Source organism: Pogoniulus pusillus, chromosome 34, assembly GCF_015220805.1.
Source record: "Pogoniulus pusillus isolate bPogPus1 chromosome 34, bPogPus1.pri, whole genome shotgun sequence".
NCBI classification, from domain to species: domain Eukaryota; kingdom Metazoa; phylum Chordata; class Aves; order Piciformes; family Lybiidae; genus Pogoniulus; species Pogoniulus pusillus.
This window is the reverse complement of record NC_087297.1, coordinates 14,451,526-14,467,841: the sequence shown is the minus strand read 5'-3', so window position 1 is coordinate 14,467,841 and position 16,316 is coordinate 14,451,526. Positions and strand designations below refer to the sequence as shown.

The 16,316-nt window shown below is 53.2% G+C and overlaps 1 protein-coding gene across 4 annotated transcripts in view; it reads right to left on the bottom strand.

Moving 5' to 3' along the window:
- Positions 1-16,316, bottom strand: part of C34H8orf34 (chromosome 34 C8orf34 homolog) — a 47,436-nt gene that overhangs the window by 29,044 nt on the left and 2,076 nt on the right. For 3 of the 4 annotated variants that reach the window (XM_064170497.1, XM_064170500.1, XM_064170498.1), the window contains exons 2-3: positions 3,578-3,725; positions 2,578-2,709 (exon numbers count right to left, since the gene is read on the bottom strand). In XM_064170497.1, coding sequence (XP_064026567.1) covers positions 2,578-2,709; positions 3,578-3,725 — 280 coding nt within the window. Of the gene's footprint in view, positions 1-2,577; positions 2,710-3,577; positions 3,726-9,709; positions 9,732-16,316 lie in introns of those variants that run through there. The other variant, XM_064170499.1, reaches the window with a different exon arrangement.

Sequence of the window (16,316 nt, the reverse complement as noted above, 5' to 3'; positions counted from 1 at the left end):
TCTAACAAAGGGCATGGAGTGTAGCTAACATAGGTGATGAGAGGTGAGACAGATGTCCCTGCTGGCCATGCTGCACAGCCTTCCATCTTCCCTCTGCCACTCAAACAAGCTGGATCTCGGAGGGAGATCCTCCTGTGCAGCCTGCTGTAGGCATAGCTGTGTTACCTGAGGCGGGGTGGGGGTGAACTAGATCCCCCCCAGAGACCCCTTCCAACACCTACCACTGTGAGTCTATCAAGTAGAGTTCTGAGCTCATCCTCTGCTAGCAAACTCTTTGATGTCATCTGAAAGTTTCCCAGCTGCTGAGCTCACCTCGCAGCAGCAGGGGAGAAAAGGAACATCTGAGATGTCTTAAAACCCAAAACAGACAGAGCTGAGCTGACCAATGAGAACATTTTGAACTAGCAGAGGTGAGAACAAAACCAATGCTGCCCTGCAACTGCAGCTTAACAGCTTCTTTTGCCACTGCTCTGCACTGAGCACCACCAAGTGCGTTGCTGAGCTGTCTCCAGATGCAGCATCACTGTGCTGAGACCTGCACACGCTGGGGTGAAGAGGATGGTGGCTTGTCCACATTCCCAACAGAAAGAACCAGCTGCATTTATCACCTCAAAACCAAAGCCTCTCATCTCCCACACAGCCCTGGCCAGCTTGAAACGTTTCTTTACTCGTTTGACAGCTGTTGGCTAATTCATGCTTGCCAACGGCGTTGTCATTACCTGCTGAGGACTCCTGCAGAGCATGCGGTCAAAGCCCAGTGTCCTAGGGCCACCTGGCATGCCAGAGTGATTTTCTGGTGGGATGGGGGAATTCTGCTCAGAGCCATGCAGATAACTGCTGGCATTGAACTTTGCCTTGTTGCCGACTGCCCTCTGAACACAGAGCCTGCTCCGTGTCAGAGCAGCTCCACAAGGGCAAACTGAAGTTAGGCCAGGAGCCATCTATTCCAGGTAAAGAAATGGGATAAGGCTATGTCACAAAGAATGGGAGTCCATCACCCACAGACATAACCAAACCATCCTCAGACTGGACATCTCCACAGAGTCTGACACCCTGCAGTGCATTCTGACCTCTGACACTCACTCAGGAGCAGGGTAAGGATGAGGGACAAGGGTAAGTCGGTACCTCCAGCTGCCATCAGAGACATCCTCAGAGACAAAGGAGGCGTTAGATAGAACCACCAGAGATAGGAGCAGGAGGAAGGGGACAATAGGAAGCCTCAGGGAGCAGCAGGGAAGAGCAGGGCAGGTTGGAGTGTCAGAGTCCAGCTCTGCTTTGTGTTGCAAGAAGACAGGTCGGGCCGAGGGCGGAGGCAGCGCTGAGCTATGGTTCAGAGAGCCTGGAGGCAGCAGGGTGTGAGCAGCCTCTGTGCCGGCGGACAGCTGAGCAGTGTTGTTGGCACTTCCAAATGCCAATCGTTTCATTCATAATCCCCTGGGTTAGGAACCACCGTGCTCATCAGAAGCCATCTAAATTCCTGTGTGAGCCAGCGCTGCCTGACTCAGCCCCCAGCACAGTGAACCTGGAGAGCACAACCCGAGGGCTCCTCATCGCTTTGCTCCCTTACAACATCAAAGGGCAGTAATGGAGCAGTGCTGCAGCTAGGACTGCTGCTAGCCCTCTGCTGACCACACACAAACACCAGAAAAGAATTTCTACCCTGAGGGCTCCTTTTTGCTCCCCTGCCTGTTGTGCCGAGATCCCACACTCCTTCCCTGCCTGCCTCTGCAGCCATCTCATCTCCTCTCTTCACGGTGCCACCACTCCAGCCTGCCTCATCCAGCCTGGCAGCCTTTTCTCCCCACCACACCACAAATCTCACAGTGCCACCAAAAGACAAACAGGCACTAACTGAATACAGCAAACCCACGTCCAAAGATGGCCAAACCTTAGGGCTGCCAGGCTGCAGAGAACTTCAACGAGCTGGGACTGAGCCTGCGTCAGTCTGAAACAAACCATCCCCCCCAGAGCACCACGGGGCCATGGGATTCTGAAACACAGCTTGTCAGGAGAGAAAGCCAGATGAGAGCAAGGGAGCTTCTGCTCAACGGCTGTGGAGCTCCCAGGATCACAGCTGCCAAGGCTGCAGACAAACCAGATGGCCTCTCCTGGAGGAGGCCTTTTGACACACACAACCCTCTGGTATGGATGGGGTCCACCAGACACCATTGCCTTGCCTATGGCACTACACACTGAAATCCTGTCACGATATTCTGACCTTCCCCTTTCTTTATTATACTTACTCATTCCTCAGAATCATAGCAGTGATTTTACATCACTCATCACATCACCTGCCTCAAGCCCAGCTCTGTTCTTGGAGAGATTCATAGAAGAGCTTCTCCTGCAGCTCCTTGCCTGCAGCCCAGAAGTTTCACTGCACTTCCATCACAGCATTTGCACAGAAACATTTAGGTTTCCCCTCTGTGGAGCTGAGATTTCTCCATCCCACATTGGATGGGAGTGTCCCACAGCCATTTCAACTGCTCACAGTTTGCTTTTCCCACCCCCCTCCAGCAGAGCAAACATGCCACAGGCCTGGGGGTCTGCACCACTTAACAAGGTAGAGAAGCTTCTTACATGACTTGGACTCCGGTGAGGGCGGAGAAATGTTGGACACTGCCAGGTCACTCTTGGACTTTTTAGGCTTTTTTGCATTTACCTGCCAAGGTTTGTCATAACTTCTAAAATCTCTCCTTGTTCCCTTGTTTTCTGTTGAAAGAACAGAACCAGGCAATGAGGACATTGGTCAAAGCCTTCATAAACCACGCAGCCACAAAACCCAAGCCCAGCCAGTGCCACCCCAAGTCAGCTCTTTCTGTTCTCCTCTTCCCCATCTATGCTACCTCCCATAGATTTCTTCCACTGCCTGCACACCAAACCTTAGAGCTCACTGAGTCTGGCACCAAACACAGGACATCCTCAACCTCCACCTGCTGCCTTACATGTTTGAATGCTTAGAACTTTACATTTGATAGCAAATGAAAGTTGATTTCTCAGGCAGGGAACATTTGGACTCTCTGAGACCTCTTCCAGTCAATTTTTACATGCAGCCCAAACACTCTAAGAGCAGCTTGCATCAGGATATCAAAGCCAGCATTTCTGCTTCAGAATCAGAGCAGATGTCAGTTCAGGAGGTTATTTCTTTTATGCTTTTGAAGATCCACAACCATAAATTGTTCACAGTGGAGTTCACAAAGTAGTACCAGCAGCCCCCCATGTGCTGGTGGGAGGCAGGGCTGGGAAAGGGAGATGCAGGGCTGGGAAAGTGTGTCCTGGTGAAGACAATGCCTCGAGAGAGGCTCATCTCAGACACCACGGGAAGGAAAAGGAGAGTAAGAAAGCAAAGAGGGCAGCAAGGGAGTCCAGGGACCTTTATCTGCAGCTTCTTTCTCCTGGGGATGTTCCCACCCTGCCACTCTGTCCCATGCTCACAGAGATGGAGCTGGCAGCCAAAGTCACCCCTTCAATTCAGTGTCTGCTGGGCAAGGAGGATTTGTGGGGCATGCCCAGCCCCAGTGTCTGCCCACCAGGAAAGGATGGGGAGAAATAGGAGGGTGAGACTGCAGACAGAACATACCTGGGGTTTCAGTCTCTGCCCAGAGGGCAGCAGAACCAGACAGTGTCCTCTGGAGCTGCCCACGGTTCCCCTGTTTGGACTGAAGATGATCAATTAGAAATGGGATTGGCTGGTCAGGGGTCTCTGTTATCAGCTTGGTCATCAACTCCTTTAGGAAATCAAAACAGAACAAAACATTAGTGGGATGCTGCACCTCAGCTGGGCAGCAGCAGCATTCATAAAGGACAAGCCTGACACCAGCTGAAGAGAGCAGCTGGACAGAGCCATCTCCTGCACCAGCTGCTGGCTCTGCCCTAGGAGATGTCCCTGTCTGAAGGGCTCTTGGCCTGTACAGTCACTTCCCCACTGGAACGTACATCAGACAGCTCACTGCATGCCCAAACCACTCCAAACAGGGAGAATCTCAGCCAGAAATGGCTATGGAGTGGAGCTTCATCTAGACTGTCTCTCACCATGGTGGGAGAAAGCCTCTGACAGACATCACACAGGAAAAATCCAGAAGCTGGAGCAGTTCATGTTTGGGTTGCTTGGCAACACTGACAGCAAAGCTTCCTTTTTCCCTCCTTTTTTTTTTTTGTTCCTCCAAAATGCAGAATTGGTGGCAAGTGGCAAGGTGCAAGCTCATGACACAAAGGTGTGGGAAGCCTGCTGCAGAGGGCCCTGTACCAAAGGGAAGTGCCAACCTGTCACTGCCAGTCCAGACTGAACCATTTCCCCTAACCCTGCCTTGAGGACTGGATCCTTTTGCCTTGGAGGGATAAAAACAAGAGTCTGAGAGCAGAGCCCCAGGCTGCTCTGAAGGCAAGCCTGGGTGACAACCTGTTCCTGCCAAAAGCCAGGCAGAGGTCAGAAGCTGGTGCTGACAAGCGGTGCAGTGCCTGTGCCAGTGTCAGATGTGTGGAGCTGCCTGGCTGCTGCCACCACTGGCAGGGAGAAATTACCTTTAATTGGCCTCATGAAATTGATTAGCAGCTTCTGTACCTGGCTCTGAGACATAGCACTAAAACTGAAAGGCATCACTGCAGCAAGTGCCGCTCTCAGCTGGGGTGGAGCCGGCCCCTGCGAGAAGCACCGCTCTGTAGCGCACTGCTAACGCTGCTGGAGAGCTCTGTGCTGGCCCCCAGCACGGTCACCCCTGCTCCGTGGCCCTGTGAGCCAGGCAAGTTGAAAGGACTGGAGAGAGAGAGGCTCCTTGATCTGGAGCAACAAAGGAGTTGTACCAACCCTGGACACCTAAGGCTGAAGAGAAAAAGCATTGCTGGAATCCTCACCAACTGGGGTAAGACGCAGGGCAAAACCCAACTGCTTTGTGCCCTGAGCCTCCAGCTGGTCTGCCCCAAGTGCTTCCAGAGAGGCCCTTAGGAGTGAACACAGCTGCAGGCAGCTGCAAGGTGGCCCAGCTGAAGCCTTCTATTTGTGGAAGCAGAGCTTTTAGTGTGACTACTCTGTTGTAAAAGGAGAGTGGAGAAGCTCTTAGAGATCTGCTTCTCAGGCTGCTCCAAGCAAGGTCTGGGAGTGGTCTCCAGCTCAGCACAGCTGGGTCCTGCCCCTGCCCTGCACCCCTCCACCCCAGCAGCACCAGCAGTGACCACATTTCCAGATGCATGCTCGGGACAAGCTCACACTCACCTACAGAAGGTGTTACCTCCTTCCGCAGCCTCCTGCCACAGACCACAGAAGTGGGAGCACTGCCTCTGCTCTCTTGCCAAATTCTGCCACCCAGACCATCTAGGCATCACCTAACTGCAGCTGCTCAGCCCCAAGCCACACTCCCCAAGCCCATGCTTCCTCTGAGACTCACCATCCCCAGCAGGAGAGACCGTGGAATGGTTTGGGTTGGAAAGGACCTTGAAGATCATCTAGTTCCAGTCCCCCTGGAACTGGCAGGGGCATGCTCCCCTGGGCAAGGTTGCTCAAGGCCTCATTCAACCTGGCCTTGAACATCTCCAGGGGAGTGATCACCTACCAATTGTGTGACCTGCCTGTGCTGGGTTGCTATGTCATGGGGTGGAGGAGCAAAAGAAACCAAAAGAAACCCCAAAGCCATCCAAGAGGAAAAGCAAACTCCCCACAAGCAGTACAGATGCTCAGGTTTTAACATCCAGACATGAGCTTCACTGATGGTGAGGGGACAAAGATCAGGGATAGCTGCTGAGGGCAATCTCACCTTAGCAGCTCTCTCCAGCAGAACCACCTTAACCTTCAGATGAAACCACCCCAGGCTGGCTCCACGCTCTCAGCTGCTGCTCGGGTAGCATCTCAGCAGACAGCAGGAATCACAAACTACACGAGACCCAAAATAGACTTCACAGGTTTGAAATGGTTCCAAACCAAGTTGACAGAGTGAAGGGATGGAATAAGAAGAACTGAGGTGTACAACAAGGCACCAAAATAAAGCCTCTCTGGCTGGCAGCAGCCTGCTCTGACTCAAGGCGAGCTCAGCAGTGAGGCTGTGGAGGAACAGGCAGGAGCCCAACCAGCCTGAATGAAGCCTCTGCAGCAGGAACAGGCAGAACAGCACAGCAGGGTGAAAACAGAGATTCATGTTCTGATGAGAAATTCAGCACAGGAGCTTCAGCTAGAAGTGCAGACAGAAGTGCTAGGCATGCCCATGTCCCTGCCAAATGCCAACTCTGCTTTCTGCTCTTCTCAGCTGGAGCAGGGCAGGTCTGGGCTGGACACCAGAAGGAAGCTCTGCACAGCGAGGGTGGTGGAACACTGGCACAGGCTGCCCAGGGATGTTCTGGAGGCCCCATCCCTGGAGACATCCTTCCTTCTGGAGCTGTATCTCTGCAGACTTTCACTGCCATGTAAGACAGACTGCTTTAAAAGGAGCTTACAGGAGTGGATCTGTGGATCCACTTCCAAGAGCAGGATGCAAGCACTTATTGAGGAGGCTGCAGGAGATCTGGAAGCAAATAGGTCCAAGCCAGCATTTAATGTATGAAGCCTTTCTGCAGGGCCCATCTCTCACTGCCGTGCTGTCCTCAGCAACTCCATTCAGCTCGGGCCCAGGGTTTCATTTCCTTGTGACTGTCCATGCAGCACATACAAATGGAACAGTCTTCACAGTCTATTAATCATGGGACTAATTACAAGAAGACTCTAATTAGCTAGGTCTCAACATACCTAGATGTTAAGTTAATTAAGAGACATTTTGTCTTGCCCTGTCATTGCTAACAGTAACCACACAGCAATCACAGGGCTGGGTTTAACTCCTGGTCCTCAGGAGACCTCTGCCCTGGCCAAAGGACTGAGTGGCTTAGGCTGCAAGATTTTGATGGGCTGCAGTTCCACGCCACAGTTAGATCCAGTGGCCTTCACACCAGTGTCAGTGGTGATCTTGCCCACAAAGAGGGCACAGGAGCCCAGAGAGCTCCCGGATGACCAGAGAGGGTAGGTTCAGTGGACAGCTCCAAAGTGAGCTCCTGGCAGCTGGCCACACTCCAACACACACCATGCAGCATCTGCCCCAGCCTCCTGCTGCATTTTTCCACCTGCACTTCCTCTGAGGCTCTTCCCTGCTTATCTCTTTCCTGGCATTTCAAACATCTTTGTCCACGGCGTACTACACCACTCCCGAGATCACAAAGCAGCTTCAAGCACCTCTGCTCTTGGGTTTTGTCACTGAAAGGTTTCCTTTCTCCAACCACTTCAGACAAGAATGCTGTCAAAAGGGAGGTCACAGCTCCTGGGCCACTCCAAGCCAAGCGTTAACAGCACCTCTGCAGAAGAACAGGAAGCTAAAGCCATGCCCTCGGATAAGCCCCAGCATGCCAACACTCACCACACTGATAAAGCCTCATCTGGTCTGCCACATCCCTCTGGTCAGCCAGGGCCAGCTGTCCCAGCTGCGTCCCCTCCCAGCCTGCTGGCTGCTGGACAGTGAGGAGCAGAAAAGGCTTCGCCCTGCTCCAGCACCGCTCAGCTCTCACCAGACGCTGCTGACTCGGCACTGCTTCAGCCCCAGCCCTGACACACAGCGCCCGCGGGCTCTGCAGGAGCCCCCTCCCTCCATCCCAGCCAGACCCTGTGTGCTCTCTGCAGGAGCCCCCTCCCTCCATCCCAGCCAGACTCAGCACATCACCACCGTAGCAGTGGAAGCCACCAGTGGATGTCTTCCGTGGGTTTCAGGAGCACATGCAGGTAGAAACATGCCAACCATAGGATGGTTGGCACCATGAAACTGCAGAGAGTCAGAGCCACATGGGCACAAAGATTCAAGGCCAGAGCTGCCAGGTGCCCGTGGCAGACACTGCTGGGACAGCTCTGGAAGCAGGCACTGCAGATCAGCCTTGCCCAGGAAAGGCAAATCAGTGCAGCTCCTGCTGTGCTGGCAGGGCACAAGCAGAGGCATCACTACCTTACAGCCACTCAGGTGGAACAAAGACAAATAGGAGATGTTCCCAAGAGCTCTGCTCTGTGTGCAGCCCAAGTTGTTAAACATTCTGCAGGACTTCCAAGAGGAAAAATCATTCCTACTTTGCCTTAGCAAATGTTCAGAGCTCGGCCAAGACTTTCTAGAACCTTCCTATGAAAGCTCACACAGCAGCCAGCAGTGACAGGGACTGGAGGATGGAGTTACCAGAGCCCGGGGTGGGGAAGTTCCGACACAGATTCCACTATCTGCATAAATTAACCCTAGATTTGCTCATGGAACAGACACCAAACAAGTTCCTGAGGCTCCCTGAGGGTTAGAATCTGCTCAGCTCCTCTCACCTGGAGGTGCTCCTGTAGCAGAGCAGCTGAACAACCCCTGGCAGTCCCCAGCCTAATTACAAGCCCTGTGCACACACTCTGAACAGCTGAGTATCAGTTCAGATACACATCTTCATTTCCTATTATTTACCTGGGAGAGACTGAAATGGTCTCCCACGACTCCATAGCACTGCTGTAATCAGCTTTTTAAACAGAGCTAAACGTTTAGCATGCACCAATACAACAGAGAGTTCTGGAAAGATCAGAATTTGTTACCACAGAAAGGTCTGGAAATTCACTTCCCCCCCCCCAGCAAAACACACCTGCAGAGCTGCTATACTGCAGGTGGGGCTGGGGATCCTTAAATGGGACTGAAGGGCTGGGTTTAGGCAGCATTTTAAGAGGAGAAAAGGTTGCTTCACAGCTAAGCAGTTGTGTTGATTGGTTCCAAGCTACTTGTTCCCCCTCCCAGGAGAGGGGTCTCTGATTTGCCCTGCCCGGGCAGCAGGAGATGCCAGCTCCTTGTCGGCATGGCCACAAAAGCCACTCAGGCTGTCTGCAGCAGACCCTTGATGGCTCCCAAACACCCTTCCGAGCACACAACCACCTCCACCTGGGCTCTGCACAGCTCACACCTGGTGCTTTTCCAACTCCAAGGGGACATTATGAAGCCCCTAATTTCCTCCTCTATCAGCAGGCATTTCCACCTGGGTCCACTTAGGGCTGGAGGAAGGGTTTGCTTAATTGTACACCCAGCTGAACTCTGCAGACCCCACGCTGAAACCAGCTTTTTAACTGCAAGATCTTCAGCCTTGCAGAAGCCATCAGCCTTTGTGCAGCACACCAAGTCGAGACCATGAGCACAGGAATTCACACTGAGGAGCTGAACAACTGGTGACTGATTTACCATCGGAACCCATTAGCAGCTCTGTTTCTCTGTTGCAGGGCATCCGCCCTACAGCTGCTCCCTGCAGTGCCAGTGGCAAGGAATTCAGAAGGCACAGCTGGCATCCTGAGGACAAGCACATACAAGTGGACATTCATTCAAGTGTAAATGCTTGAGGAGGGCAGATTGAGAGTGGAGATTAGGAAGAAATCCTTTAAAGTGAGGGTAGAGAGATACTGCCACAGGTTGCCCAGGGAGGCTGTGGATGTCCCCTCCCTGGTGGTGTTCAAGGCCAGGATGAGTCCCTGAGCAACCCGGGCTGATGGGACGTGTGGGTGTGGAACTGGAGGAGCTTTAAGGTCCCTTCCAACCCAAACCATTCCACAAAGTACAAAGTGACCCAACTACTGCTAATTCTCTTTTGAGATGTCTTTTCTTTTGCACCTCTCAACACAAACCCAGCAGTGACAGCTGGAAATGAGATTAATTCAAACAAAGACTTGGGTGTGATGCCACTGGAAAAGAGCTGAAGCAGGTCCGGAGTTTACCTCCAGCCTTTATCACTGGCTGCTCTTCCACTCCTCATTATTTCTTCCCTTCCACAGTGACTGCGGTGCCCAAGTCCTTGCAGAGCCCTGGTCCAAGCAGGCAGAATGAAACAGCCTCCCCCACGCTGGAGCTCCACAGCAGCTGCAAACTGAGAACCGTGCCAACGTGAGCTGCAGAAAAGCCTCTGAGCCCCAAGGATGTTGGTCACTGCTGCTCGGCCCCTGGAGGACAAGAGCACTGGCTGCACGGGCTCAGGGCTGACACTTATCCTATCATGGCCACAGCTGGAGTAGGTCTGAGATAATGGGGCCAGCTAGATGGACATCTTATGTGAGCTGGGCACGCTGCGCCCCGCGAGCTGCACGTCACCGAGGTGACAGCGAGGAGCCCAAGGTCAAGGCCATCTCCACGCCATGCCCAGCACAGGCATGCACTAAGGAAAACCCATTGACACTGGGCTGAGGGATGAAAAGGTCAGCTTGGGAATGCTGCTTTATCCCGAGAGAAAAAGGAAAAGAAAGCAGCACCAAAACGGCTTCAGAGGAAACCACCAAAGAAAGGGGAGTTCCAGTAACTGCACAGGATCAGGGGACTGCAGCCTGGCTTGGAGGGGACAGCCCAGGGTCAACCAGTCCAGCACCCTGCAGTCATCAGGGACATCTCCAAGCAAAGTAGGTTGCTCAGAGCCCCAAATAACCTGACCTGCAATGGCTCCAGGGATGGGCTTCTCCCACCTCTCTGGGCAACCCAGGCCAGGCTCTCACCACCCTCAGTATCAAACATTGCTTTGTTCTCTGTAGACTAAATGTCCTCTTTTGGTTCAAACCACTATCCCTTGTCCTGTCACAGCAGACCCTGCTCAAAAGTCTGTCCTCAGCTTTCTGCTTGGCCCCCTTAGCACTGAAAGGCCACCAGAAGGTGGTTCTGCAGGCTGAGCAAAGCTCCGGCCTCAATGCCATACATCACATGGACTGACTTATTACAATCACTCTGTGGCCCAAACCAGGGAAGTTCAACACCTACACCAAGCAGGTATATTCCCAAACACTGTCACTTGCACTCTTTGTCACCAGGACCTGCACAGTGTGCCCTTGCCAACCTGCCCAGGACACGACACCTGGGAGCTCTCCTCCAGCTCAGTGTTTCCAACGAGGGCCCAAAGGAGAGGATCTCAGAGGAAAGGCAGAGCCCTCAGTGGGCACCTCACAAGTGCAGCTGCACTAGGGACTCAGCACTTGAGCTGGGCAGCAGTGGTAATGTTTAAGGACAGATAATTGAACTGTACCCAGAGCCAGAGTCGGGTCCATCACTTCTCATCAGACACTTCCACCATCGACACCGCAACGCCTGGGCAGCCAGGAGCCACTTGCCTTCTAGGAGCTGAGATCTGGGTCACTGTGGATGATGTGGTTGGGTTTGGGGCTGCAGAGCTATTTCTGCTAACAGCCAAAGCATCATTAATCATCTTTTGTAGTGCTGTTCAGCTTGCAACAAGGCCTGCAGAGCACTGCTGCATGTCTGTGGTCCTGGCACAGCACAGACACTTCCCACCCCGACAGTGCCCAGCTAAAGCCTCCTGAGCATTCCACTGCTGTTCGTTTGACTTTAGGCTAAATCTGCCTGGCTCCAAGTGAAGCAATTCCTCTGGCAAAGCTCACCTACAGCAGCAGGGCCCCTGGTGAGAGCTCACTGTGCCCGCAGCAGCCCTCAGACACGTCCGAGCTCCAGGGCACCGCACCATGTGGGGCAGGAGAGAAGATGCCCTTCTAGGGGAACGTGTGGCACTGGCCCGTGGGATAACAGCACTGCCAGGCACTCAGGCAGCACAAAGGAGCAAGAGGAGGCAGAAGGGCCATAACAGGCTCAGGGCCTTGCTGAGAAAAGCACACGAAGACAAAGAGCTAAAGGGGTTTGCTCTGTGCTTGCGTCTCCCTGCATGGAGCCTGCAGGCTGTGCTCAGGCCGTGGGACAGCAGCCAGGCCCCTCCCTGCCCTCTCGGATGGCTGCCATCTCAGTGCCTAACTCCTGTCTGGTTTATTTTCTGTCCTGACTTCACTTTCTCTTCAGCTAAGCTAATGTTAAGTGGTTCTTTCCTTTGCCCAGCTTCATTTTTCTAACCTGTTCTTCTCGACTGAAGAAAGTCAATTCTCTCCCATCTCTTGTTTACCTTTGTTCCCTTCTCTCCCCTGCTGGCTGCTTCTTCCAGGTACTCTCCTTCACAAGATAGGAAATGGAGATTGAATCTGTTACTTGAGCCATTTAGTCTTCGCTTGGCTCCACACTGGTGAGTCTCCATCCAGCCTTTGCCCCCAGACAGCTTCCCTGTGTCACATTCTGCACCACCCTGCAGGCACTTCACCTGCTGCTGTTACCCTGATGCAGGGCACACGTAGCAGGACTTCCCAGACACCTCCTGGGGGCTCCACACCATGCAAAGGGATGTGTCAGAAGCCCAGTGCTGGATCCAGCTCTGGCATCCTCAGTGCAGGAGAGACAGAGACCAGGTCCAGAGGAGGCCACAACAATGACCCCAGTTGGGTACCCCTCTGCTGTGGGGACAGGCTGAGAGAGCTGGGGGTGTCCAGCCTGTCAGATTGGACCGTGATGCCAGCCTGCTGCAGGAGCTCGTGGCACAGCAGGCAGTGTCAATGGCAGTGCTAAGGACACCTTTAACTCCCTGGCAGATCTATATCCACGCAGCGTTGCCAAGCTCAAGTAGCAGGAGTGAGTCAGACACTCAAATGTGCAAAACAGGCAGAGCTCTTCAGATGATAAGAAGTGACATCTTCTGGTATTTGCCCTGTGTTTGTCACCCTTCAGCCATGCTCTCAGCAGCCACAGGCACTGGAACCTCTCCTCAAAGCAAAGCAGCACAGCTCCCAGGTAACCATTGGACTGAGACTGTAGAAGCAAGCCAAAGGGAAGGGAAAGAAGAGGCAGGCAATGCTGCACTGATCTTTCTCACCCCATCGCCTCCCAGTTCCTGTCCATTCTCACCTCCACAATCACCTTACTCACACGGTCATCCTCCTAATTCATTAGGCCACCCTCCCTAATGACTCAGTTCCCTCTTCTGCTCCTTCCCAGAAAGGCCTGTGGGCTCCAGGACATTCTCCTCGCCTCTGGGGAACTGCAGCTTTAAAAAGCAAGATCCGCACCAAGCTGACACACACACAAGCTCCTGGGGTAGAGCTGAGCAGCTGGAGCTCGGGGCATGATCTGGAGACCACTTATACCCTCAGAGCAGCTTCCTATGCTCCTCTCCTACCCTCACCTCTGGCACTTGCATTTCCTCTCCCGAGTGGGTGTCATGCTCCTTGTCAGGCTGCATGGTGACCACCAAGCCAAACCAGCTGGACGCTTCCCACTTCTCTGCAGACTTCCATGTCCTCTTCCCAAGCTGGGTAAGGGCAGTGAGAAACAACCACCAGTTCTGGGACAAGGACAGCAGGGATGGACAGCCAGCAACGAAGGTGACCAGGACCTGCAGCAAGTGGCTGCCAGATGATCCTCACAGCCTGCCCTGGCGAGTGCTAACCTGCCAGCCTGGAGCAACGCGAGCTATCGAGAGCAGAGAGCCAGTTAGGCTGAAGGGCCCCAGCCTTCCACCAGCTGCAGGCCAGTTCCCAGGGCAGCACACACAACACAGCTGCAGATTCCTCCAAACATTGACAGACGAACCTGCCAGGCAGCAAGAGCCAAACTTGGCCCTGTTGGGGACAGCCTCTGCTAAAGCCACAGGGGAGGAGCACTACTGGTGCCTCACCTGCAGCTCCTGCAGCCTCTTGGTCACCCAACCCAAGCAAGCAGCACAGAGCCCTTGCTGCTGGAACTGGTTGTTGGAGCTCTCTCTAGGGTTTTCCACTTGTTTTCCCTGAAATACAACTTTACCAAGGCAGCTATTCCCCAAAAAGCAAAGGACATCTCTGCTCCAGTGCTGACTTTCATTTCCCTTAAGTAGGCCTTTTACTTCAGTGCACACCAAGGCTAGCACAAAGTCCTACCGAAGCATGCAACCAAAAGAAAGGAAAAACAGAAGAGGAGCTCTGTGCTGCCCTGCTCCTCACTGTGCAGCACTGCAGCACTCCCAGAGCACTGCCGGTGCTGGGCTGGTGGTTGGACTCGATGACCTCAGAGGACTTTTCTAACCAAGACAATTCCACCAGTAGGAACAAAGCCTCTGCGCGCTCAAATGAGAGCCACAGTTTAACCCCACGTCACCCTGAGAAAGAGTCTCAGGTGGCCAGAGGGTTGCTGTGTTCATTTAGAGAAGGATTCTTCAGCTCTTCATAACTCCAGGAGCTCGCAGTCTCCTGGTTTGCCTAACAGGGAGGTACCTGCCAGATGCTTTTTGGCTGTGGTTCTATAAATAAGAAAATCCCCAAACACCAAATTTATCACAGAGCTCTTGGAGATTTATTGCAGCCTGCTCTTAGGAGTGCTGATCCAGCTTTGTCTCCACAGCAGCTCGCTGTCAGGGTGCCCAGACGAGAGCACAGCTGGCTGCTGAGGAGCTGCAGCCACACCAAGCCTGGCAGGCAGTGGGTCCCTCACTGGGGTTATCAACACAACCAGGACTGGCTGCACTGCATGCTCCAGACACAAAGTGGGTCAATACTTCACTCAGACAGGAATGAGTGGGTGCTGATTCCAGATACTCTGTCCCAGCCAATTTCAGGAACACACCTCCTGTTCACATTTGAGAGAGATGAAAAAAAAACGACAGTGAAGCTCCCTCAGACAGAAATCAGATTTAGAATTCCTGGTGCACTCCCAAGTTAAATGGAAAAAAATAAACAGCTAAAAAACCCAACCAACCTCAGGCAGTGCTGTGCTGGTGTGAGCACCAAAATCCCAGAGAGGCACTTCTGAAGAGCATTCCCCAAACCTAAACGAGGGCACTAAGCACAGCACACAAACCCTACATGCCAGGGTAAGCCGCTCATGGAACCTGGCAGAAGGTAAGGGGTTAACCGAAGGCTTTGCTGTCAGCTCTGCCACCACCTGCACAGCCCTGGGCATGCTGAAGCTGACCTATAGCTCCAGAGGGATTTCTCTGCAACCCCCCAGGCACCAGCAAGAGGAAAAGGCAGAGAAGTAACAGGTCTGAAACCCCCCTGGTATGAGGACATACATTCCCCAGGGCAAACGAGGCTGAAGGATCCAAGTTGGTTTGCAATCTGTCTTAAGTCCCAAAACTGACACAGTCTCAGATGCACACACAAATTCCCACCCACCTTCCTTCCCACCTCGAAGCCAGAAATAAGAACTTAACTAGTAAAAACGTTTGGAATGGAGTGAATCTGTGTTACCATTCACAGCTGAGGGGAGAGGACTTCCTACTACCCCATCAGGAGAAACCTGATGCCTGCTGAGTCAGCCCAAGCTCATTAATTCTTTCTCCAGAAGGTTACTCCTACCTTTCTTTAGGGAGCTGGAAACAACTTTTTACCCAAGGGGGGTGCACAGGCTTCCTGCAGCTCACGTGGCAGCATGTGCCTTCAACACTTCTCCTTACCACTAACTGGGAGAACAAGTCCACTGTCAAACCACACCAAACTTTGGCAAAGAAATGAACCTGAACTCATCTGCACCTGCAGCTCGTGCTGAGGGTGAGCAAAACCAGGCGAAGTCTAAGAGAACAGATGTGCTTGAGTAGATACTGCTGCTTAATGAGGCACAGACAGCCCTAAGGACCGTGCCAGGCAAGGACAGGACAGAAGGGAGGAAAGAGACACCACTGGGCTAACCGGAACAGAATGGCCAACCAGCCACTAACAGCTTGTGCTGCAGGGAACTGCACTTCAGCAGCGGGAACCCAGCCGCTGTCCCAGCCGCCAGCCAAGTGCACCTGTGAGACTGCCTAAGGTCTATGGGATCAGGTTCTCCCGGTGGCTGATCCTGTACTAGATCTGGTTATGCATCCCCGGCCCTGCCTTCATCCCAGAGAGCCTGCATGTCCTCTCTGTACCTCCTCTTTTGCCTTGAGTGCCCTCAGTCACCTAGCACTGCCCTGTGCACTCTCTAACTATGGCTTGAAGCACGCATGGAGAAACCACAGCCCCGAGCTGCCCAGACAAATGTGCTCACAGAAAACTGCACCCAAATCCACTCTGCCCTGACCTGGGATGAGGACATTGTCCTCCCTGCACAGAGACACTGTCAGCCCTGACAAGAGGGGATTCACAGCATCGAGCCTAGGGGCAGGGGACCCTGGCTCTTCTGGAGCAAGAGACCAGGCACAGGTCTCCTCTGTGGGGCGGAACTCGGAGAGACATGACAAGCTGATGTGCCAGTGAGGACACCCGAGCAGGAACCCGTGGTATTGCTGCTGCGGCACAATGCCTGTGTAACAGGGACGCTAATGGGGAGCATGAGCTTCGCCCTGTGCAGAGGCTGTGATCAGTTCCCATTAGCTGCGAACACCTGCCTCTCACTAAAGGCTACAAGATCAAGTGCAGGCTGGAGATCATCGGATACCCGTTGAGGACAAACAATCCATCACCAAAATGGAATATACAAGTGGGTTTAAAGTGGCTAATCATTAAATGGAAGGGAGAAGAATCCCCATCCTCTTCCTCCCAGTGTTACAGAACTAAATAACTT